This window comes from Erithacus rubecula (genome assembly GCF_903797595.1).
Source record: "Erithacus rubecula genome assembly, chromosome: 22".
Lineage (NCBI taxonomy): Eukaryota > Metazoa > Chordata > Aves > Passeriformes > Muscicapidae > Erithacus > Erithacus rubecula.
Genome location: NC_136674.1, coordinates 41502 through 63031, shown reverse-complemented (window position 1 = coordinate 63031; position 21530 = coordinate 41502). Strand labels below are relative to the sequence as shown.

At 40.6% G+C, this 21530-nt stretch overlaps 3 protein-coding genes across 5 annotated transcripts; 1 reads left to right on the top strand and 2 right to left on the bottom strand.

Moving 5' to 3' along the window:
- Positions 1 to 779: 779 nt before the first annotated feature.
- PIMREG (PICALM interacting mitotic regulator) lies at positions 780 to 7166 on the bottom strand. Of its 2 annotated transcripts, XM_079324951.1 has the most exons (6): positions 6931 to 7166; positions 5692 to 6011; positions 4566 to 4897; positions 3732 to 3827; positions 2838 to 2884; positions 780 to 1671 (listed from the first exon to the last, which is right to left on the bottom strand). In XM_079324951.1, the coding sequence occupies exons 1-5, from the start codon at positions 7157 to 7159 to the stop codon at positions 2854 to 2856; spliced, it is 1008 nt and encodes a 335-aa protein (XP_079181077.1). In that variant the 5' UTR covers positions 7160 to 7166; the 3' UTR covers positions 780 to 1671; positions 2838 to 2853. The 2 variants fall into 2 exon arrangements, with proteins under 2 accessions (XP_079181077.1, XP_079181076.1); XM_079324950.1 differs by lacking the exon at positions 2838 to 2884.
- A 19-nt stretch (positions 7167 to 7185) lies between these two features.
- FBXO39 (F-box protein 39) lies at positions 7186 to 16680 on the top strand. Of its 2 annotated transcripts, XR_013776656.1 has the most exons (5): positions 7186 to 7318; positions 8905 to 10112; positions 10901 to 11077; positions 15102 to 15204; positions 16378 to 16680. XR_013776656.1 is itself a non-coding variant. In XM_079324948.1 (4 exons), the coding sequence occupies exons 2-4, from the start codon at positions 9105 to 9107 to the stop codon at positions 12270 to 12272; spliced, it is 1314 nt and encodes a 437-aa protein (XP_079181074.1). In that variant the 5' UTR covers positions 7186 to 7318; positions 8905 to 9104; the 3' UTR covers positions 12273 to 12450. The 2 variants fall into 2 exon arrangements, 1 of the variants encoding a protein (XP_079181074.1); XM_079324948.1 differs by lacking the exons at positions 15102 to 15204; positions 16378 to 16680 and adding an exon at positions 12144 to 12450.
- Positions 13030 to 19142, bottom strand: TEKT1 (tektin 1). Its single transcript, XM_079324949.1, has 8 exons — positions 19045 to 19142; positions 17222 to 17465; positions 16689 to 16854; positions 16352 to 16480; positions 15771 to 15914; positions 14462 to 14684; positions 13676 to 13872; positions 13030 to 13369 (listed from the first exon to the last, which is right to left on the bottom strand). The coding sequence occupies exons 2-8, from the start codon at positions 17409 to 17411 to the stop codon at positions 13210 to 13212; spliced, it is 1209 nt and encodes a 402-aa protein (XP_079181075.1). The 5' UTR covers positions 17412 to 17465; positions 19045 to 19142; the 3' UTR covers positions 13030 to 13209.
- Positions 19143 to 21530: the final 2388 nt, after the last annotated feature.

Sequence of the window (21530 nt, the reverse complement as noted above, 5' to 3'; positions counted from 1 at the left end):
AACTCCAACCCTCCTTCCTTTTCAAAAGCCATAGAAGAAGGCATTTCACTAATAAGGCAACATTTTTGTGAAAGCTTTATTGTTTCAGGACATGCAAAGAGTAACTTGGAGATACTATATCTTTGTATACTTCTAGATAGAAAAGTTGTTAAAAAACCCTAAAAACCAGCCCACAAAACACACACAAACACTACATCAAGAAAGAGCAGAAGCTAAAATTCTCAGTCATCTGAAAGTTAGAAGTCTTCAGGCTGGAAGGGCTGCTTTCATGTTTCCAGGCCTCATTAACTGTTTCAATGCTTTAAAATGGTTTGGGGTTTGACAAGAAAAAGAATTGTGACTAAGTTTAAAATCAATACTTACATATAAATGTAATTATGATATATAAATCATAATTGAATGCTTTTCATATTTATACATGATACCACCAAAATTTTAGTAACAGTGGAACTACTAGGTGACATGCACATCTTAAAAATTATCAAGTAGAGCAAAATTTCCCAAATCAGTCTTTTCGTTTGAAGGTTCATTTTAGAGTGAACATAATCAGAGGAGCCTGCACAAAGCTTACCATGGAAAAAAAGCCCTGCTGTTGAATTCTAAAAACTTGAGAAATATTTGCTTTAGTTTGAAAGACTAAACTTTGTTATACTGAATGACCTACCAAAAAAAAAAAAAGGCTTGTCAAATGAATGTTAATTTTTTTGAAGTAATTAGAAGCAAAATGCAAGTATCAAATGCTAAAGTATACATAATGTGTTATTAGCTATTCACATAGCTAATACTAATATAGATATTGGTAGTTGCAAGAGGTTGCATTAATTGTAGTGACGAATTTTCATGTAGAGCTAAAAGACAGATGCAGCACAAAAGCAATGTTTAACTCAACTGCCAAGATGCTATCTAAAGCAGCAGTAAGAAAAAACTAAAATTGCTCTGATTTGTCTGGAAGCAAACTACCTAAAAATAGGATTAGTTAGGCTAATCCTTAAGGGCATGAAGCAGGAGTCCTAATATGGCTCTGTTCTTGTGGCATGAGTGACTCCACAGAAGCCTGGTGCTTTGGAATGAGAGTTTTGCTTAGAACTCAAGCAAGCCACTACTTTTTATTAGCTTCCAGCTAATATGATGAATAACTTTTAGTTTGCTAATAACAAAAAAAGCCAACAGTTAGGCTTTCAAAATAATAGACCAATTTTTTCCACATGGAAAGTATTTGTGCTAAATCTCATGGCCGCTGGATATCAATTTAAACACTAGTCTGACATAGGATTACCTTTCATAAGGCTGTCATTAAGCCCTTACTTCGGCCATTCTTACTGGCAGTTCAGCATCAGTTTCTTAAGTACTTAATGCCTAATGGAAGTCACTTTCAAGACAGTTCTCTCATCAGAAGGAGATAATACACCATGGTTGGTATATTATGATTCTCTCTTGAAAAGAGAAAGCAAAGTCCTGAGCTGCAGCCTTTCAGGTGCTCTGCAGACCTCTCCTTTATATCCGCTCATAAACTTGGAAACATGAAAAAACAGGTCCAGGCATCTCTGCCTAGGTACCAAGTGCCTGATGGAGCTTCTTTGCTTGCTTTCTGATAGCTTGAGATGGTCTCAGGGATCAGTGTACAGACTGTTTTGTGCCATTAGATAGTAGAAGTTTGATATTGCTTCTTGCCTGCAGAACAACAACAGGGCTACCATTAGCAGCATGAAGTCAGTGGAGTTGTTCAACTGGTTGTCATACAAATTGCTGGAAAATTAAGTAAATTAAGTAAATTTTAACTAGCAACAGGCGTGTTTCTCATTATATAATCTAATTTATTATTTTATTATTTATTAATTTATTATTAATTATTAAATTTCATTATTATTAATTATTAAATTTTATTAAATTTATTAAAATGCAAAACATTAGAACAATACATGGAGCTGGAAACAATCATTTGAGGTCAGAGTTTGCTTCATCATCAAAAAAAAATGAAAAGGGAGCACTAACATTAAAACTCCTGGCAATTGGATACCAGAACAGAAAGTTTCATGCAAGACTAAAGGCACCTTAAAAAAATTCATTTCACAGTTATTCCAGTAGGCAATAACAGAGCACATTGTATGCATCTACACATGCAGGAGTACTGAACCAAATTGTGGAAGCAGTACAGATCACTGCTGAAAGCATCAGTCCAGCATTTGAAACTGCTCTCATTTTTCTTGAGAAGCTACAGCAAAGTGTCTTGCTCCTATCTTTGTTGCTAAAATAGGACCTGGTATTCAGGATGTACCTTTCCCTTTAACAAAAAAACCACATCCAACATCATGGGCGAAGATATTTATGTCACATCCATTTGGGTACAATTGCTGTGTTTGAAAATGCCAACAATACAGTTATGAGCTGCTGTTCATTGTGATAGCATGAACTCAACTGCAATGAAAATTTGAGAGATGGAAAAGAAAGGCTGTAAAATCAGACAGCTCAGGATAGTGGCTGGTTCTCTCGTGCTTTGTGTTCATTAGTAACCAGTGAGAAGTTAAAACTTGAGTGACAAAAAGATTAGTATCAGTAATTTTTTTGTCTGGGGTGAGAAAAGCTGATGTTTGCATAGGAGGTTCATTGTGAACCCACAAGGACTCACTAATCCACAATTTGGAGGTGAAGTTTTACAACTGCACAACCATCTGCTGCAGCAGAGATGGCTACAGATAATATGAAGGAAGAAGCCTGTGGTTCTACATAATACTGCCTTAAAGCAGCATTAGGTACTAAGTCTTTCTCTCTCTAAACAGCAGTTTTTCTCCCCACAGATGCATGCAGGCACAGACAAGGCAAGTGAACAACTACTTTACCTGGTCGCTACTATCTTCAGTTACAAATGAGAGAAACAGTCATATCACTAGCAGATGGGAGAATATTAGGAGTGAGATTTAGTAAACTTTCAGTGGATATAACAAAATCAACTTGATCCAAGCTTTAACCTATAGTTTTCTAGACATGACCCCATTGCTACAAATTTTTGCTATTATCTGGGATGTTAAGCCCTTACCTCTTTGTAGGTAAAGTACTTGATGCTAAACTCTCTCTAGATAATTGAGGTGCTTGATATTTAGTTATTGAATTCATGACATCAAGTGTTGTAAGAGAGGAAGAATTTTAGGGAATCACTCTGTGACAAGATTTCTGACCTTCAATTTCTACTTTCTTAATATGTCTAATTCAGTACAATATAACCTTTACAAATACAGCAGCCTACCACCCTGTGGTTTAACCAAGGTGTTTTACAAGAGGCTTCTTCATCTGGGTACCAGGGACCGTTTGTTAACATAATGCTAATAAAAGGATGGGTTTTTATAGAAGTGCAGACATCAATGACTCTGTCAGAACACTGAAATTTTCTCACCTCCTTCCCCAGCCTGGATTGGCACCTCTTTTAGACAAGGGTCAGGGAGGTACTGTTCTAACACAAAGTCAAAGGTGGGCTCTTTCTGCTAAAAATCTGACTTCCACAACAAGGAAACTGAAGACAAGGAGAACATCTGACAGGTTTTAGAAGCTGCAAATCTAACTGCAGATTTAATCTTCCCAGGTATCTTGAAGGAAAAAATGCATTACTACATTACACCTGAAAAAGTTCTGTAACTATTCCTCATCCTGAGTTACAGGGACTATTTATCCTGCAATTGGCTATGTTCAGGTGGCAGGTAACCTGTGCCAAAAGTTGAGGGACACTTAGCAGTATTTACCTCTCCTCTTTCACAATGGCATCATTGAATGCTTGGGAGATACACTTCAGTTGGCAAATCCCTGAAGAGACCAGCTCCAACTCGCAGTCAAACTCTCTACAAACAGAATGGTCATTGTTAAAGATCAAACAGGACAGGCTGACTAGGCAACACTACTCAAGCTTCCATCTCTGCAGTACCATTCCTGATAACTCTAGACTTTATCCAGAGACATTTAGGGCAGAGGCAATTATGTTCTTAATTCCATTGGCCACCTGCTTCACGTCTCCACTCATCCCCCAAACAGCTGTCTTCCAACTCAGACACCGGATTCAGATTCCCAAGGCTTGGATTCAACTTCTAGCTTTAACCTTTCTTGCGACTTTGACCAAAAGAAAAACCTATGTGCACATTATTAAATATTTCCCTAGCTCACAACCCTTGATGTAATTTGTGTTTGTTCTTCAAGGCAGGAATCTCCCTATGTTTTATAAAGAACTCAACATAAGCAGAGCTATTCCTGATATCTTTGCAATACAAATAGCAAACTTTTCTTTTTGGAAAAGTTACAATTAAGTCAGAGAGAGCTACATACAGAGCATTTTCTTTTACCCAAAAGGGACCAGCAAAGAACTCAGATATGTCTCTAAAATTACTTTTTTATGTTTCAGCTTTATGCAGAGTTTAATCCCTGTCTATGCAGAGAGGTGAAACTACTTTAACTATTCAAGCAGCACATACCTTCAGGGGAAAGGACAGAAAACTTCATACTTTGCCTTTCACTTTATCAGATACTCTAATCAGAGTAAATTTTTAAATTGATAAAAAATAATTTTACCAAACAGTGTGACTTACATTTTTCTGCTGGAAGGAGCAGGTGATGAATAAGGGCTCTTCAGTGCTGCTGCTCTCCTAGATCTCCGGAGGAAGACAGCATTTTTACCAAGCCAGGATGAGAATTCTCTCCATTCTCTATGTTCTGACACCCTTGTTTGCCCAAGCAAGACTCTTCTGCTTGACCTTGGAGTGCCTTTGGAACTGGTTGCTGGAGTAACACTCTTACAGCAAGGTGTCCGAGGTGTGGTGCTTCTTTTTTTGGTAGTATGGGTCACACAGCTGCTGCTGCTGGGTTCAGCTGGAAGGGTCACCACTGAGTGTACTGGGCTTTGGCAAGACTTCTGTATTTTCTGAAAGAAGCATTAAACATTTAGCCTAAATGAACTCAGCCTCGAGTTTAGAATCAGGAAGATAGGAATAATTGGGCTGAATTCCTAGCTTCTCTTCTCATATCAGGTTTAAACTAACATGAATGCATCTCAACCTCTGTACTCATTTGCATTGTAGGAGTCACTTGCTTCCCTAAGCCTTGGCACTCATCAAGGACCTCAGAGCAGGCATTGGAACAAAGGTCCTGTTGCTCTTATGCTGGAAAAAGTCGGGCTCCCCAACCCAGAACTCATTCATTTAAAAATCTAAGGTCTCCAAGAAAGGGAAGTGCAAGCTTGAATCTGCTACCCTCTACCTTGTAGCAGGTTTCACCAGTCTAAATTTACATTAATTATAATAAAGAACATTCTAGTAAATAGTATGGGTACAGGAGAATAAATAAGAGAAAAAAATATCCAAAGTGCTCAACATTTCTCAGTAACAATTCTTTGCAAGGATGGCAATCTCTACCCAACTTTTTCCATGCGAAGGCTGATCTGCCATTTATGATTAAATACAGTAGGGGAGAAGCTCTTATTTCATAATAAAATAAAATGTTTCTACCTTCCCCTATATTCTGCCAGATCCAAAATTTACCTGTCTATATGTTAGGAAAAGATGTTAAGGTTAGTAGCTTATGAGACAACTACTAAGTTGTGCAAGTGTGTGGAAATGGACTCTCCAGAGTACAGCACAACACTACAGAATTCAGAAATCTTAGTACTGGAGTTGAAGCAAAAATGAAACTCTGTGTTCTGCTGCAAAGGCAAAATACCTGGGACACTGTTCCAAAAGCATGTTTTGCTGTTCTTTTAATAGTGTGAAGTGTCTGGCACCTCTGTCTTGGTTCCAGACTTTCCCTAGTTGGGGTTTTATGAAAATTCAGCTCTACTCGCTTTAATGGTGCCCGTTTCCTTAAAGACATGCGAATAGTATTGAGAGAACTCAGAGAGGCCCTTCTCTTGAATTTGTCAGGCACAGGGCTCTCATTCTCATTAAGGTCAGCCAGGAGCTGGTGTTTCCGCCACGCCACTGTTGCTTTGACATTTTGGAGTACAGATGCCATCTTGTTCCTGTTGTTGGTCAACTTTATTTCTAAAACAATCAAAATGAGAGCAAAGCTTAGACAGACCAAGATACAAAGCAGAGTAAAAAAAGAGAAATGGAATCTGTTACACCATATATTTGGTTACACTTGCCTGAAACAAGAAAACCAGAGCAGACTTTCAACTGGAGTCTTGAAAGAGAACAGGGTTGATTTCTAGAGTTATTTAGGTTTGTGCAAGTCCACAAAGAAGCCTTGTACTGCAATTCCACTGCAAGACTGTAGTTGGACAAGTAGAATGCTGTATGAGTGCATTGTTTTTGTGCCTCAGATCAAGATCTGATACCCCAAATTTTTGCCTTTTTTAATCAAAAAACCCTCCACTGTGAGACAAGTTTATGCAGCTGCTATTGTACTGCCGTACTTGCTAGCTGAAAGCTTCAGTTTCAGTAACAGTTACAATTGTGGATACATAAGTCCTGAAAACAGACAAGATTATTAGCAGAAGACTTTAGTGGGAAGAACTAAAATGCTAATTATCTATATGACATATGACAATTCAAACATATGTACACCTATACTTTCAATTCTTGATTTTCACTTGCTAGCAAACACTATTCCGGTGAAATGACTCGAGAGAGCCGCTGCTGTCGGAGTTACAATGCTCTGCGATGAAAGGAGCATTGCACAGGACAGCGCGAGGCCCCGTTTCCTCCGGAGGCCGCGGCGGTCCGGGTAGCTCCGGGCCGGAGCTCCGGGCACGCACAGCCACAGGGACCCCACTCCGCCGTGCCGCCACATCGGGCTCACGGGACACAGGGGCACCGGGCGGGCCCAGCCGGCGCCATTACCGCGCCCACAGGGACGGCAGAAACAAGCGCGAAAAGTCCCGCCAATGACGGGGTAGACGGGGTAGAGAAAAGCGGCCGCGAACGGCAACTCAGGCAGCTGCTCGGGGGCAGTACTCACTCAGCGCGCCGGACGAACCCGAACCCAGACCCAGACCGGGAGCGGGAGCGAGCTGCCACCTCCCGCAGCCGCTGCTCCGTGCGCGTTTGAACGCCGCGCCTCCCCTCCGCGCCCCCGCATTGGCCGCGCCGCCGCCGGCGCCCGCCGCGATTGGCTGGGCCCCGCGCGCGCGGCTGCCGTTGCTCCGCGCAGGCGCAGTGAGGGGCTGCCCGTGCCCGCCTGAGGGCATGTCCGAGCCCGGCGGCGCAACCGCAGGGGCTGCGCTGGCTCCCGCGGCCCTGGCGCCTTCGCGGGCCTCGGCCCCGAGATCCGCGTCAGCTGCAGCACTGAAACCACTCAGGCTGGGTTGCCCGCTTGGGTATCCAAGCCACAGCCCCTGTTAGTTCTGGTAATTGTGGTCAAAGTCTTAGAAGGTTTTTGTTTGTTTGCTTTGACTCCGCGGGCCCCTGCAGCTCTTGCTGGAGAAGATAGCTCGTGTAACTGTCCGTGTGGGACTGGAAAGCACCCGGGTGCTCTCAGAAGCAAATCGGGCAGCAAAGAGGGCCAAGGGCAAATGATGTCCCCCGCCCCGTTTCATTCGGGATTTTTTCTTAGCCAAGTGGCAAACAAGACACGCGAAGTGTCCATTTATCTTTAAATGACTTCTGCCTGGGAAAAAAAAAAGTTGCTCTAGAAAGAGCTGGGATTTTTCCAAATACTTGTTTTCCCCCACCAAGTTAAACTCAGAGCTGTCAGCTAAAACACCTCCTTACCTATGATGGGGCTTATTGTGATGGGGAAGCCAACTCAACACTGCAGTGTACCTCTTGCATCTCACCACTGGCTTACAAAGAAACATACTCTTTACAAATTCATAAGAACTCTGGTTTTTAAAAAGTTCCACCTGATCGTTTTTGTTTGTATCCATTTGTATTCACACACTAATAATCATGAGTGTAGTGTAACAAACAACTTTTATTAGCAGCTGTGTTTCTGTGTACTGAAGCCCTAAATTCTATGTCCATTCACTTAAGGGCTTCCAGGTAGCTGAAGTGTTAGACCTCTTCCCCCATGTCCTCCCCATCCTCAATCTCTATAGCAAATGTTTCAGGTTCTTTTCACTAACAAACTGGACCTTCATGCACCATATTTTAAGACTTAGCTGGGATTTTTTGACAATCTGACATTTAGAGACTTCCTAAATGACTAATAGTTCTGCAAAACAAAGAGCTCTTCTTGGGGGTACTAAATAAAAGAGAGAGAGTTGGGTAGAAATCAGACTACATGCTCGGTTTCTAAGGGTTGTCTTGATAGCTGAGGATGCGGATTGGCACTTTGAATGGCAAGAGTGGGCAGAGGAATTGCTAAGAATTGAAACGGTGCTAGTTGAAAAGAGTATGTGTACAGGCAGATTCTGTGTGATGTAAGAACTGTAGGTCAAAGACAAACAGCAGACTGAAGCTTAACTGTGCTATCAGCCTGTCCTTTCATGCCTGTTTATAAAATTAAAATAGAAATACCTGAGCCTCTGTAATTGTAAACACACTCTCAGGAATCAGCATATTTTATTATTATTATTATTATTATTATTATTATTATTATTATTATGGTGTGGTTCTTGTTTCCATTAATTTCAAAATTTTTATCCAGCCTTAATCTAAGGCAGGGTAATAATTGTCATGGAATGGTACCCCAGAAAGCTATGAAGTCATTAGTGCTAATTTTGCACTGATTGTCCTTTTGCACTGATTGTCAAATTCAAGCCCAAAGAACTGCCCACTTTTAAACACTAGGCATCAGACCACAAACCATGATCAATTAATTGCAGCTGATGGTAACCAAAGGTTTTTGTAGAGGGTGTAGCTACTGTAGCAGCAGTTGATACCACTTCACAGTTTACCTAGACTGAAGGTGAGGGCCAAAAAGTTAAAAGATGTGTCTTGTGCTTGTACTGTGATTGTTCTTCACTTTTTGGTTTTTTTTCTTTTGATTTAGGTAAGACTATAGTTTAGACTCAAGAGCTTGTTTGATTTTGACAGCTGAAGTGCAGAGGTAAAGGGTTGCTGGTTTTGATTGTGAAGAAGCAAGCTTTCATCCATTTGTTTAGAAGCCTATTATGTTGGGATTGGCAAGAAGTCTACCCACAGCTTTCTGCATATTGGTTTGACTCAAGACCCAGAAGAGAAATCCTCTCAATGGAAGATGACAGTGAGCAAAGCTCCTGGGCATATCTACCTGATGTCTGTTTGAGGCATGTCTTCCATTGGTTGGATGACAGGGACAGATCTCGGGCTGTCTTGGTCTGTAGAAAGTGGAGTTGTGCCATGGACTCTGGATCTCTCTGGAGATGCAGAACCATCACATTCTATGGCCAGCCATCAAGGGCACGCACACTGGAGTTTCAAAGTGCCCTGTGGTATACTAAGAAATTTGGCAAGTATTTGAAGCACCTTGAGATCAAGTTATCGAATCCTTACAATACTCCCTTTATCAAAAAATTTCAAGTGATTATGAGAGGTCTTCTTTCACACCTGGGTAAGTGTAATAGTCACCTAGTATCCCTGAGCATCAAGTACCTAGAATTAGATTGCTTGATCTGGAAAAATGTGGTTAGGACTCAGTTTATCAAGAACTTAGCTGCCTTCCTGAAAAGAATGAGCAATCAACTTGATTATCTTAACTTAAAAGGAGCAAGAATAACACTGGAAGAAGGCTGTGAGCTTCTGAATTCTCTGAGCAGCTTGACAAATAGAAGCTTTATATCTGAAATCAATATTGAGGATTTCTTCAGTCTCCACCTTTCTGTCTACAGCAGTGCCTTGTTCCACCAAACTATGTCTAAGTTCCACAGGCTGACCGTCCTCACTTTCAATTACAACTGCATCTCTGATGAACTTCTGGACATCCTGCGGGAGCACAGCTCTCATTCCCTGTGCACCTTGAATATCAAGTGTCATATTCATGACCCTCATGGGCAAGTGGTGTCAGGAATGTCATGGGCAAACTTGGCCAAGAGAGCCCCAAAACTGAATGTGAACTTCTTCTTTGAAAGAGTCATGAAGCACGATCACCTAGCTAGGATCCTGCTGGTGGAGATCCCAGTTAGGAGCATCAGCCTACGGAGCTGTTATTTTAGTGACCCAGACTGGACAATGAGACCTACTCTCACCAACCTTCTCCCAGCTTACTGGCATGGTCTGCAGGTAAGGTAAATAATAGGATACCCTACTGCAGTATCACAAAGCTAAACAAAGTAATCACTTAGGCCTTCTGCATAACAGCGGTCAGCAACAGAAGCTCCTGACTGCTTCAGTTTTATGTTCAGAGGGCTGTTTTCATAAGTGAGTAATTTCAGTTTCACCCATAGTGTAGTTAATGAAATTATCCTTGTCCAGTTATAACCTACCATAATGCTATCAGGCTGCTCTATTTTGGCAATGTACAAATGTCCTAAAGCACATCTAAATTAACTAGTCAAAGCACTAAAATTAACATGTCAAAGCACTTGCGTGTCAGAGGTTTGCAACAGTTGACCCATGTAAGTGAGCATCAGGTCTTTGCATGCCAGAGGGAAACACGTGGCCTTACACCTGATGTTGACAGCTTTCTGTAAGTCCTGTTCCATTGCAATTTCCAATAAACAACAGAGATATGTAAAGCTTTCTAGAAACCATCATTGGCTCTACTCTTGTCTCTCAGATAATTCTCATTATGTCAGATAAGATCACAGTATGACTGTGGGTGCAGTGTTTTCTAATAAATGCACAAGATATCACCCCATCTTAACAGGAGAGTGATTTACTGTAGCACATACACTATTGTCATAATGCAGAACAGAAGCTCAGCTAATGTCAAGGTACAAAATTGATCTGTTCACACTCGTTTCTGTTGGTAACTTGGAAAACTATTTGTTGAATTCTAGTTACTGCACACAACATCCTGTTAGTAATACTAACTGTTAGTAGTACTAACAGTGTTCATTTTTTTCAAGAAATTAACACTTGAATTGAACAATGACCACGAGTTGCTGGACAATGAACTGCTGCAGCTCATCTTATCATGCAAGAGGTTGTTATTTCTGAAAGTCTGGGCATTTCTAAGTGTCAGCTTTATGGAGAGGCTGCTACAAAACCGTGCAGAAAGGAAATGCATTTTGACTACCATAAAGGTAAGACTGTGCTTCAAAAGTCCCATTCCCATTTTTGCTCCAATACCCAAAGGTCCCCATGCCCAGGTAAAGGTCACTTACAGAAATATTAACATAACTGTTATGCCTTAGTGTTAATATAACTATGTTATGTTATGTTATGTTATGTTATGTTATGTTATGTTATGTTATGTTATGTTATGTTTATGTTATACCTTACTAAACAGCTTTGGAACTATTCAAATAGGGCTTTCCAACCTACTTAGCCACATGCAGCTACTACAGAAGTTATAAAGTCCCTAAACTTCCAGAAGCTCTTCCTAGACTGGCATTCCTTTGGTCACCTCTAGTTCAAGCCCTCTTCCACATCTAGGGTTTCTCAGCCACCTCTCAGCCTCTGTGCTTATGTCTATGCTTAAACCAAGGAAGGTGGACTGAATCCCAGTAAACTGCAAAACAATAGAAACACATCACACCCTTCAGGGGTTCTGTCTTGAACTGCTGTAAACCATGCTGACACACTGCTTTGTGTGCTACAATCTGAGTTCAGTAGGTCCTCACAGATCTGTGCATATCCCAGGAATGCATGAGTTGTGGAGATAAAAAGAACCTTGCTCTTCCTGTCTGAGTCAGCACAGGCAGACAGCCAGGACAACCACAAAATCACAGCTAAAAGACAGAGTAAATTTACTTCCCTTCCTTTGCTCACTGGGGCATCCCCAAAGCAACCGCCAGGCAGACACAGTTAAACTCGGTCCATGCCAGAGGGTCACTGGCTGGTGCTCATACTGGGTTATCAAGGACTATTCCCATCTGCAAGGGTCACCTGAGTGATTTACAATCCTTCTGGCTAGTCTTCCAGTGTTTAACTCATTCCTCCCAATACCTCCCAAAAATTCTTTGGCAGGAGATGAAGTTTTTCAGTCTGTTGGGAGTGGAAAGAGACTAAAGCCTCAAGATTCTATTCAAATTCAAGGAGATTGATTCTCTAGATTCCTTATTAGTCACAGATGCTTCTTGTTGCCATCAGCTGTAATGGGTTGAGGTCACTGTATCTGAGAGACATGACTGCTGTTTGTGCATACAGGTCAGGATTTATACAGCCCAAGATGACAGCACTGAAGAGGAGCAGCTGTTGGCTGATATTTACAGGAAATTCAAGTACCTGATTGACTCAGAACTTAATTATTTTGTCATCACCTACCCAATGGTATAAACTACAGGAAGAGAAGAACGGCCAGTAACATCTGCGTTAACAGATCCTTTGGAGGGCTTTAGAAAGGGATTTGAATTTTGACACCAATGCCTCTGAAAGGGAGTTATCATTCCAGCAAGAAAGAGGCAAGGGACAATTTTAAACTCCATGCATTAAAATGTTGGACTTGGGAACTGGACTCCTTTGTCTCCAGCATTATTTATTCTTGCTCTTGCTTTGTTTTTCCTTGCCAGAACCAGAGGAAGCAGCGATCCATTTTCCACCCTTACAGGGATCTCTGAAGACCCTCTTCTTTTTACAGCCCTTCTCATTGTAGACCTTCAAACATTTTACCATTGAATCCCATCTCATTGTTTCCATTTTACGAATAGGGAAACTGAGACATGGGTGAGGAAGTGATTTTCCCGAAGTCAGCCTTGACTTGATCTCAATTCAGATGCAGACAAATGCACTATCTAGTCTATCAGTGTACTATCTAGTGTACTATCTAGTGTATCAGTTAGATAAGTTGGGTCCTGTTAAGTTGACCATACTGTCTAGTTCTTAGCAGCAGATGCTAAGATAAAAACAAAACATAACATGGCTGATACTGAGTGACATCCCTCCCACTTGCCCAGCTTTCCAATAAGTGATTTATGAGGATACTCCTGCTCTAGCTTCCACATTGTTGCCTTTTGACACCTTTCAATGGCAAAAAATGTAAGTGGTTACACATGAGAGAAACATGGAAGAAGGGGCATTTCTCATTATTCTGGGATTTTATTGCCAAGTGGAGGATTTAATCAAATGTTTTAGAGCACAGATAGCTGTAAGTATGAGGTCTGTTTTACCTCACATAGCTAGACATCATTGAGCCAAGCCAATAAATTTGCAAATTTGTCAGTAAAATTTCAGCAGGAGTTGGTTCTTTGGAGCACAATCTCCCCATATGATGACTTCAGTAATTGTTTATGCAAACAGACTCTCTCATTTGCATGCACAGCACATCATCAATGTACAGTGTATTCTCCTTGACCTTGATGTCTTCCTCCAAGGAAAGCTGTCGGCGGCTCAGGCCTTTCAGCTCTGTCTGAGCCTGTGCCAATGCATCCTTTAATCTAATAGGGAAAATAGAGGCAGGCATTAGTTGAAAACACATGGATAGGTTTTTTTCTCTTATAAGAGTTAGGAATTCTGAGCAAAAAAAAAACCAAAACGAAAGATGGAAAGGGATTCATAGAGACAATATCCATTGTCTTCCTTTAAAGTCTATCCATTAACTTCCCTTGAAGTGTCCTGCCCTTAAGAGAGAAGCAATTCCCAGCTTTTCAGGGAGAATAGCTGGGATCCATTGTTATGCTGACACATTAAATTAACCCAGTAATCTATACCACAGGTTTTCCTCTTGCATCATTTCCACTTGCCTTTGAATATTTTTGGTAATCTCTTGAACTTCACTCATCAGGCTGCTGTGCACTGTGTCGTAGCACAGTTCCACATTGGGGCGATGGTTTCTCGCTTCCAAGCGGGTTTGAGCCACTTTTACAGGTCCTTCCTTGTCAGCGATTGCTTTCTTTAAGGCTGCAATGTTCTTCTCCTGCGAGGCAGTCTCATCCATCACCTTAACAAATCCAACAACGAAATTCTGCACAGTGCCTCTTACAATGTTTGAAATCATCATCATCTTTAATAAGATGTAACAATCACAGTAGCACTCACTATGTTGCTATTTCATCAAATTATATTTGCAAAGCTTAGCCAGGAGTATGATTCCTTAACTGGAAAGCAGATGTGACACTGTTCTGGGTGAACCCAGAAATGAATGCTCAGCAATTAATTTTTAATATTAATACTCAGTTTTCATGTGTCAAATTTTGAGCACATTGACCTTGCTTTTATCAATAAGGCTCTTGTATCAAAATCCTAAAAAAGCTATAGGAGTCCCATGCAACTAAAAATCACAAGGAAAATCCTGACTTTACTGATGTTTACAGAAACATTTAGATTGAATGAATGACTCAAGAAATTAATCTCTCTGGTGGTGCACACAGAGCTGAGAAAAAAAAATCTAAGATGACTATTATGGAGGAGGGAGAGGGGAAGAAAAAGGAAAACATGGTAGATAAGTGCAACCCACTGGATTGGGAAAACTGGTAGATAACCCAAATTCAGTGTTTCCACTTTTTTACTGACTGTTCCCTATGACTTACCATTGCAAGAAGTGTCTCTAGCTTGTGCTTGGCATCCTTGACTTCCTTCACCCTATTTCTAAAAGCAGTATTCACCATCTCACATTGCTTACGCATGTCATTTGCTGTCTGTGAGAGGATGCCATCAATAAGTGCCTTCAATGCCAAAGAATTGTTTCTCTGCTTGTCAGCCTTTTCAACATTAATGTTTGAGAAATCTAGCCAGTCCTCAGGGCTAACAAAACTGAAAGAGATTAAAAATAAATAGTCACCAACAGACAGGAGCAGGCTCTATATGACTTCATAAATCTGTAATTATGCCACAAAATCAAAAATAAAGCAGTACTTTTAACTGCATGTCCCAGTAAGTGCCACATGTCCTGGGAGTTCTACAGATACAAAAGAAACACTCTGTCACAATAATTTTGTAATGAAGTTATATCTCCGTCTAATGAAGATGAGAGTCAGATAAAAATAAATTTCCTTGAGTCATAGAGAAACTTAGGTGTAACTTTTTTTTCCACTGGTGAAGGATCGAGTTATCGTGGGTGGAAACACACATAATATCCAGTATTTCATAGAACATCTTTCATTAAAAAAGCTGTAACTATTAATAGCAAGTAGCTATTTACACAACAAAGTCACCTATTCTCTCACACAGGTCACCTATATGACATTTCCAGTACCTGCCTGGAATAGCAGTTGAGAAGCCCAGGCAATGAGGATGCAACTGCATCCTCAGAATTAGAGGGTCATCCTTGCAGGTGGGTGTTTGGAAAGCTCCTCAGAGGGTTCGTTCCCATGTCTTTGGGTGGATATATAAGGTTTTAATTGCCATTTGCACGTAGCAGGGAGCACCACCCTGGGTGTGGTCTGAGTTACATAACCTGTTGATGATGCATGCTGATGTGCAGGCAGCAAGAGCTGTCAGCCTCCTGGTGTTGCAAGTTTGCCAGCTGTTGCATAGCAACAGTGACTTTCTGAGGCTCTTACACACGTTGCTTTCTCAGTATAGCTCCTCTTTTCAGCCCGTTTTTCTGGGGAGCTATTTTTCCATTTAAACCTTTCACTCTAACTAATGCATGCAGAATGGGCACATTTGTTCTTTAGCTAACTGTAAGCTTCAAAAACTTTTTAAAAACTGCAGTTCACTGGGAACAATATTATTGTGGCTTATTTCACAGACATATTACACAGATACAAAAGTGATGGACAGAAGTATAAGAAACAATTAGATGGCAGTTTACACAGAACTGATCTTGCTATTACTGGGACAGCCCATATTATCCATATAATTATCATATGTTTGTTGAACTAAAGAACCACTTACTTTCCTTCTAGTTTCATGGCATTATCGGCATAGATAATATAAGGAGTGTCATTTGTCAAGCTAGCACAGTAATCATCAATCGTCAAAGCTGTGAATTTGTCCTTCAGATCCATGTCCAGGTTGTATTTTGCCGAACGATTTCGTCTAGGAGAAGAAACAACCAAACTCTTAAGACAAAGTGTAGGCACTCACAGGTGTCCTTAATATGCACGCATACATGCGTTAGGTAATTCAAACACTGTTACAGAAATCTTCCTGTATGAACTTCTAGTTGTCAAGTCACAAAATCTACAGTATGAAGGTGCCTTTCTATAAATAGATGGTACAATTCTCATTGAAATTAAAGACACAGGACTGGATCATGAGAAGACCAAGGATCAAGTGCAAGTAATTTGTACTCTGCATGCAGAACCTCTGACCATTACTGATTGAGTGGTATGAATTAGGACTGACCTCCTGATAGTGTTTAGCATTGAAGACAACTTAGGACCTTTGCTTAGCCTGACCCTATGACTTCTTAGTATTAAGGCTGTATTGATTTTCATCTAATTAGTGTTCTACTATGCTCTTTGCCTCTGCACCTGATTTGCTCATTTGTTTGTTCCAGTGTACGTCCAAGTAAAGCAATAATCCTCTGGAGGACTTCAGCTTCCTTCACCAGTTCCTGCTCCACTTCATCATGCACCAAGTCAATCCCAACTCGCCTCTGCCTACATGAGAAAAGGAAAAACCATCAGCCACAGTGTTCAAATGCCTACATCTAACAGAAGATGATGAAGTTCTGCTTTCCCCAGTGGTTTAACACCTAAGTCAGACTGTGATTCCACTGCAAAGAGCGACAGGCCTGTAGTTTTCAATCTTTTTTCTTATTTGTTAGTGGTCCATTACCTAGATTTTTTTCTCTCCTTGAAGGCTCACCTGTACAGGAGGCACTTTTGGGTAATGACAAGTGGCTCTTTGCAGCCCTCCAAAGCTCTCTCCAGCCTATTCTTGAAAGTCAGCAGTGTCTCTGTCTCATGAACAATTTGTTCCAGCTTGTTATCTAATTCTTGCTTCCAGAATTTTATTTCTTCCCGTCTCTGTTCTGTAAAATCAAAATAACAAACATGTATTAAAATGGGCCCATTTTATGAGCAAGGGGACTGTAGCTCAGATCTTAGGCACAGCTAAAAATAGACTTATTCTATAGTAGAGTGCCTATATGCTGTGGGCTATGTGGAAACAGTTTAGCAACCCTGTGTCAGGAGGTTTGGTTCACTTTTTGTGTGTTTTGTTACAAAAATAAAGAGTCTGCCTCAAAATATTTTATAAAATATTTTTGATTTTTCTATGACCTCAACAAGCATGGCATTGACACATACTCCTATTCATTATCAACTAATTTGCTAAGTCCATCTTGAGCATTTAGCTCAAGTAGCACATCTTGACCCCTGCAGAAGACATGGGATTACCTAATTTCTTGTTGACATCACTTTGGGTTTTTTGAGTTGTCTTTTCTATTTCTTCCACCAGCCTCCAACTCTCAGCTGTCATGCATTCTGACCTGGATTTCTGTGACTCTGTTCTGGCACGCTGCATATTGTTTGCAGTGTACCATTCTGAGGGATGAAGTTTAGGTGGATCTTGCAGTAGTCTGGCCATTACTATTTGGAAATTTTCTGGATTTAATGTAGGTCAGTTCTTGGGATGTGGAACCTGAAAACAGAAATATTATATTAACTATATTCTATTGTATTGCATTGTATTATACTATATTATATTATATTACATTACATTACCTTATTACTGTCGAAGCAAGAAGAGAAGAAGATAGCTCTATAAGGATGATAAATATTTTGTTCTTTTTACCTGCAAAATGACACTGATATGCAAAGAAAAGATTTATTGCTCAAAGTTCCCCAAGTCTTTGCTGATGTGTAGGGAAGAATGTGCTGATGTGTTTGGATTAGGGGAATATAGAAACAGAAGAATTTGTGAGTGGAATTATGGAGGAGAGAAGTGAAACTGGCAGGAAAAGATGGACTTTGCAATAGGAAGGAGAAGGGAAAGGAGACCTGCAGAGTAGGATAGAATTACTAAATAAGCAATCACAGGAACAAGAGGAAAGTGAACAAATATAAATGATAAATAGCCTCAGAGAGGTTGGAGAAAGGTAAACACCATTCAAGCACATGGCTGGAGAGATGGATAAAATCTAGATTGTAAAAAAACCCGTAATCATAGCATTATTAAGGTTGGAAAAGACCTTTAAGATCATTGAGTCCAACTGTTAATGCAGCACAGCTGTGTTCAACACTAGAGCATATCCTCAAGTGCCAAATCCTCATTCCTTTTGGACATATCCGGGATAAGAATTCCACCACTTCCCAGGGCAGCCTGTTCCAATGCTTGATTAGGTGATTTTTTTCTTATGATGATTAGGGGAAAAAAATAAAAACAAACAAACAAACAAACAAACAAACCAAAACCAAAAAAACACCAGCCACAACAGAAGAAAACCTAACCCGACCAAACAAAAAATCCACAACCACACAACACAACAAAACAAAAAGCCAAATGAAAAACAAACCCCAAACTAAAACAGGACCTGACAAGCTGAAGGAGAAAATTCAGCAGGCAAATGAGGAAATGGGAAAGTCCAGAAAGGACTAAAATAGAACAAAGAACAAAGCATACTGAGGACAGTTGTTTAATGGAGGGTGAAACCCATGCCCCAAATTTTTGCAAAGTAGTTTGATTATAAATATCCTGTTCTTGCAGTATGCTCATCCAGTGTTCCTGAGACAGCTGCTGAGTCCAAATGCACACAGCTGCTCCTCAGCAACACCCAGCTCTGCCCACAATGCATTGAGCACAGCCACCCTTAACTTCTCCCTCACACACCTCTCACTGATCTTGCTCCTTGACTGAACTGCTCTGAAGTTCAAAGCCTGGCAAAGTGCCACATCCTCAGTTCCCCTTCTGTAAGAAGGCTCTTTCAGCCTCAATCTCCTCAGCAGCAGCACAGTTTCCTTTTTAATGTGTGACTAAATATTGCACAAAGTGGCTCGAACTGCACGGAAGGCAAACTGGCTGCTCTGGGAGCTGCAGTTGCCAGCTCTGCTTGCAGCAGCTCAGATTGCAGCGACACTGCCACAAATGAAAGCTACGAACCACAAATCCGCTCATCACTGTCAGCTACCGTAAAAGACAATTTCCTTTTAAACTGTTAATATGAAATTTACAACTGGTCCCGCAATAGGAATTATGCAACAAAAGAAAGCTTTAGTTTTACCTCAGATGATTTTCTCTACCGACCTACAGGGGGGGAAAACGTCTCCAGGGCGGCGGGGGCTGCGCGCAGCGGACGGTCCCACCGCGCGCCCCGCCCGCAGCAACGAGCAGCGGCGAGCGGGCACCGGCACCGCCTCCCGCCGCACGGCCCGGGTGCGCTGCCGGAAAAGGTAAGGCCTCTTCTCCACAGTAGTAAGGGCAAGCTAACACCAGCTCGCTTACCACATCCCACTATAATGCCTTTAAAAAGGATTTTGCAAAGGAGCCGTTCCTCACCTTCTGGATTTTGTCTGGATGTAAAAAATGGGTTCATTATTTGTGAAGTGGCCAAGTCCTCAGTCTGGAAAAGTGTCACATTTTTCTGTGGAGGAGTCTAACCAACCAGCATTAATGAGACTAGGTCTAAATTAAGTACATTGCCTTATAGGGTGCATGAAAATTGCATATATAGTCTTACTTGTCAGAGAATCAAACTATCCGCAGAACTGCTGCCACTCTGTTGAAGTAGTACAGTTCTCTAGGTTGAGCTCATACTGCAGCCTCATTAATTGCCTTCTTTCAATGTTGCTGAAATTGCAAAGCAGACTGAACTCTGGTGTTCCACTAATGGCCAAAATAATCTATGAAGAAAGGCTGAGAGGACTGGGGCTGTTCAGCCTGCAGAAGGCTCAGGGAAGAGCTTCCTGCAGCCTTTCAGTACTTAAAGGAAGCTTCTAAGACTGGAACAAGCTTTTCAGTAGGGCCTGTAGCAGTAGGACAAGGGTTAACTATTTAAAACTAAAAAGGATGATTTAGACTAGATATAAGGAAGAATTTTTTTTTCTGGCACAGGTGGCCCAGAGAGATCCCCATCACTGGAAAAATTCCAGGTCGGTTTTGGGCTTGACTCTGAGGACTCTGACAAAGCTGAAATCATAGAAGCATTGAATGGCTTGGGTTGGACATCCCTGCTTATTGTAGGGGGAAATTGGAGTAGATCACCACAGTGATCAAACCCTTCCAGCCCAAACTGTTAGATCAGTATGCTCCAGCATGGTCTATAATTGCACCAAGGTTGTGAGTTTGATTCCCATATGGGACATACACTTAAGAGTTTGACTTGGCGATCTTTGTGGGTCACTTCCAGCGCAGGATATTTTGTGGTTCTATGTTAACTTCTCTGAGGCTTTATGTAGACATAGATGTATTTTAGCATAACCAAAAATGTCTTTTGAATGCATGTTACACAATGCAATCCTATCTTTTATTTTGGACATTTTAAAACTACCTCTGTAAGCCAGGCCAGGTTTAAATTAATGATACAAGGTTGAACCTTTGGGATAGTTTTATACGTAATTACATATATTTAAAATACAGATAAAAGAGTTTGCATGAGTTTGAACATATGTTTAGAGTAAACACTTTATTGGAAATATCACACAAAGGAAGAAGTGATGAAAGACATTCATCCAGTTATTGTGCTTTAAAAGATAAGGACTTTCCTGCTGTAGGAAGCATAGTCTTAAAAAGTAGATGATGTCTCTGCTGACATTATCAAACTATTGCACAGAACAAACTGATTTAGCTTTTAAATGTAGGATTGAATTGCCAATAAACAACCATAGATATATTTTAGATATAATACAGAAGCATTAGAAAAGTTAATAAACAGTCCATTTGTGTAAAATATACACTATGCCAACTTAATACGTTGTTCTTTTATCATTCATGTTAAACACACTGTCATATATACACACATGCACTGCATTTTTTAAAAAATACTGAAAAATCAATGGGGCATACATTATATACTTTAATTTCAATTTAATCATACAATTAAATAGTTGAGGTTAACCATCGATAGATCAACTCAGCTTAAAGTCTTCTACTTCCTTGCAAAGAGGTGGCTGGTAAGTCCTAGGTATCTTTACCATCACCTCTCTAAGGTGGGAAAACTTTAGAAAACCTGTTAAAAAATACCTAGTGTGTAGCTGCAAAAACAAGACAAATTACAGAAAGTATGTAGATTCACCCTGGTGAACTGGCAATAATTTTACAGTCTAAAACTTCCTTTATATAATTATATGGTATTAGGCCTAAATTGGCCAAGCACTTACCTGTGTCTTCAGCACTCACATCACACAGTAAAATCATCCCTGACTTCAGACTGTGAAGGAATGGGACGCATTAAGCCAGTATTGCCCCTCTTCTGGTAGTAATGATGAAACTTGCCTTTGCTACTCAATAAAAAGTATTCTACTGTAAGAATGTAAATAAGTGCATTGCATATGCCAGTTTTGGACAGATTTCTCATCGTGCTTAATCCAAACTCCTCCAAAACATAAGTACAATAGGTTTATCCTTACAGTGCATTTGGTAGAGCTACAGGAGCACACTTACTCCTCAGAATTATAATCATTCAAGACAAAGTAAAAAACTGAAGGCAATGGCACTTTAATGCTAACAAAGTGATTGCTTCATTTATGGTTTCTCAAGTAAACTTGATTA

Bases quoted from the DNA above. Each gene is read 5' to 3' on its own strand.
- FBXO39 (XM_079324948.1), top strand. From the start codon at position 9,105: ATGGAAGATGACAGTGAGCAAAGCTCCTGGGCATATCTACCTGATGTC. The intron at 10,113-10,900 runs GTAAGGTAAATA...ATTTTTTTCAAG, and splicing joins CTTACTGGCATGGTCTGCAG to AAATTAACACTTGAATTGAA. The intron at 11,078-12,143 runs GTAAGACTGTGC...TTGTGCATACAG, and splicing joins GCATTTTGACTACCATAAAG to GTCAGGATTTATACAGCCCA.
- PIMREG (XM_079324950.1), bottom strand. From the start codon at position 7,159: ATGCCCTCAGGCGGGCACGGGCAGCCCCTCACTGCGCCTGCGCGGAGC. The intron at 4,898-5,691 runs GTATTTTGCCTT...TGCTTCTTTCAG, and splicing joins CTTTTGGAACAGTGTCCCAG to AAAATACAGAAGTCTTGCCA. The intron at 3,828-4,565 runs GTAAGTCACACT...TTCTGTTTGTAG, and splicing joins GCTCCTTCCAGCAGAAAAAT to AGAGTTTGACTGCGAGTTGG.
- TEKT1 (XM_079324949.1), bottom strand. From the start codon at position 17,411: ATGGCCAGACTACTGCAAGATCCACCTAAACTTCATCCCTCAGAATGG. The intron at 16,481-16,688 runs GTGAGCCTTCAA...TTTCTCATGTAG, and splicing joins CAAAAGTGCCTCCTGTACAG to GCAGAGGCGAGTTGGGATTG. The intron at 15,915-16,351 runs GTGCAGAGGCAA...TTCTTCTCCTAG, and splicing joins CAAACAAATGAGCAAATCAG to ACGAAATCGTTCGGCAAAAT.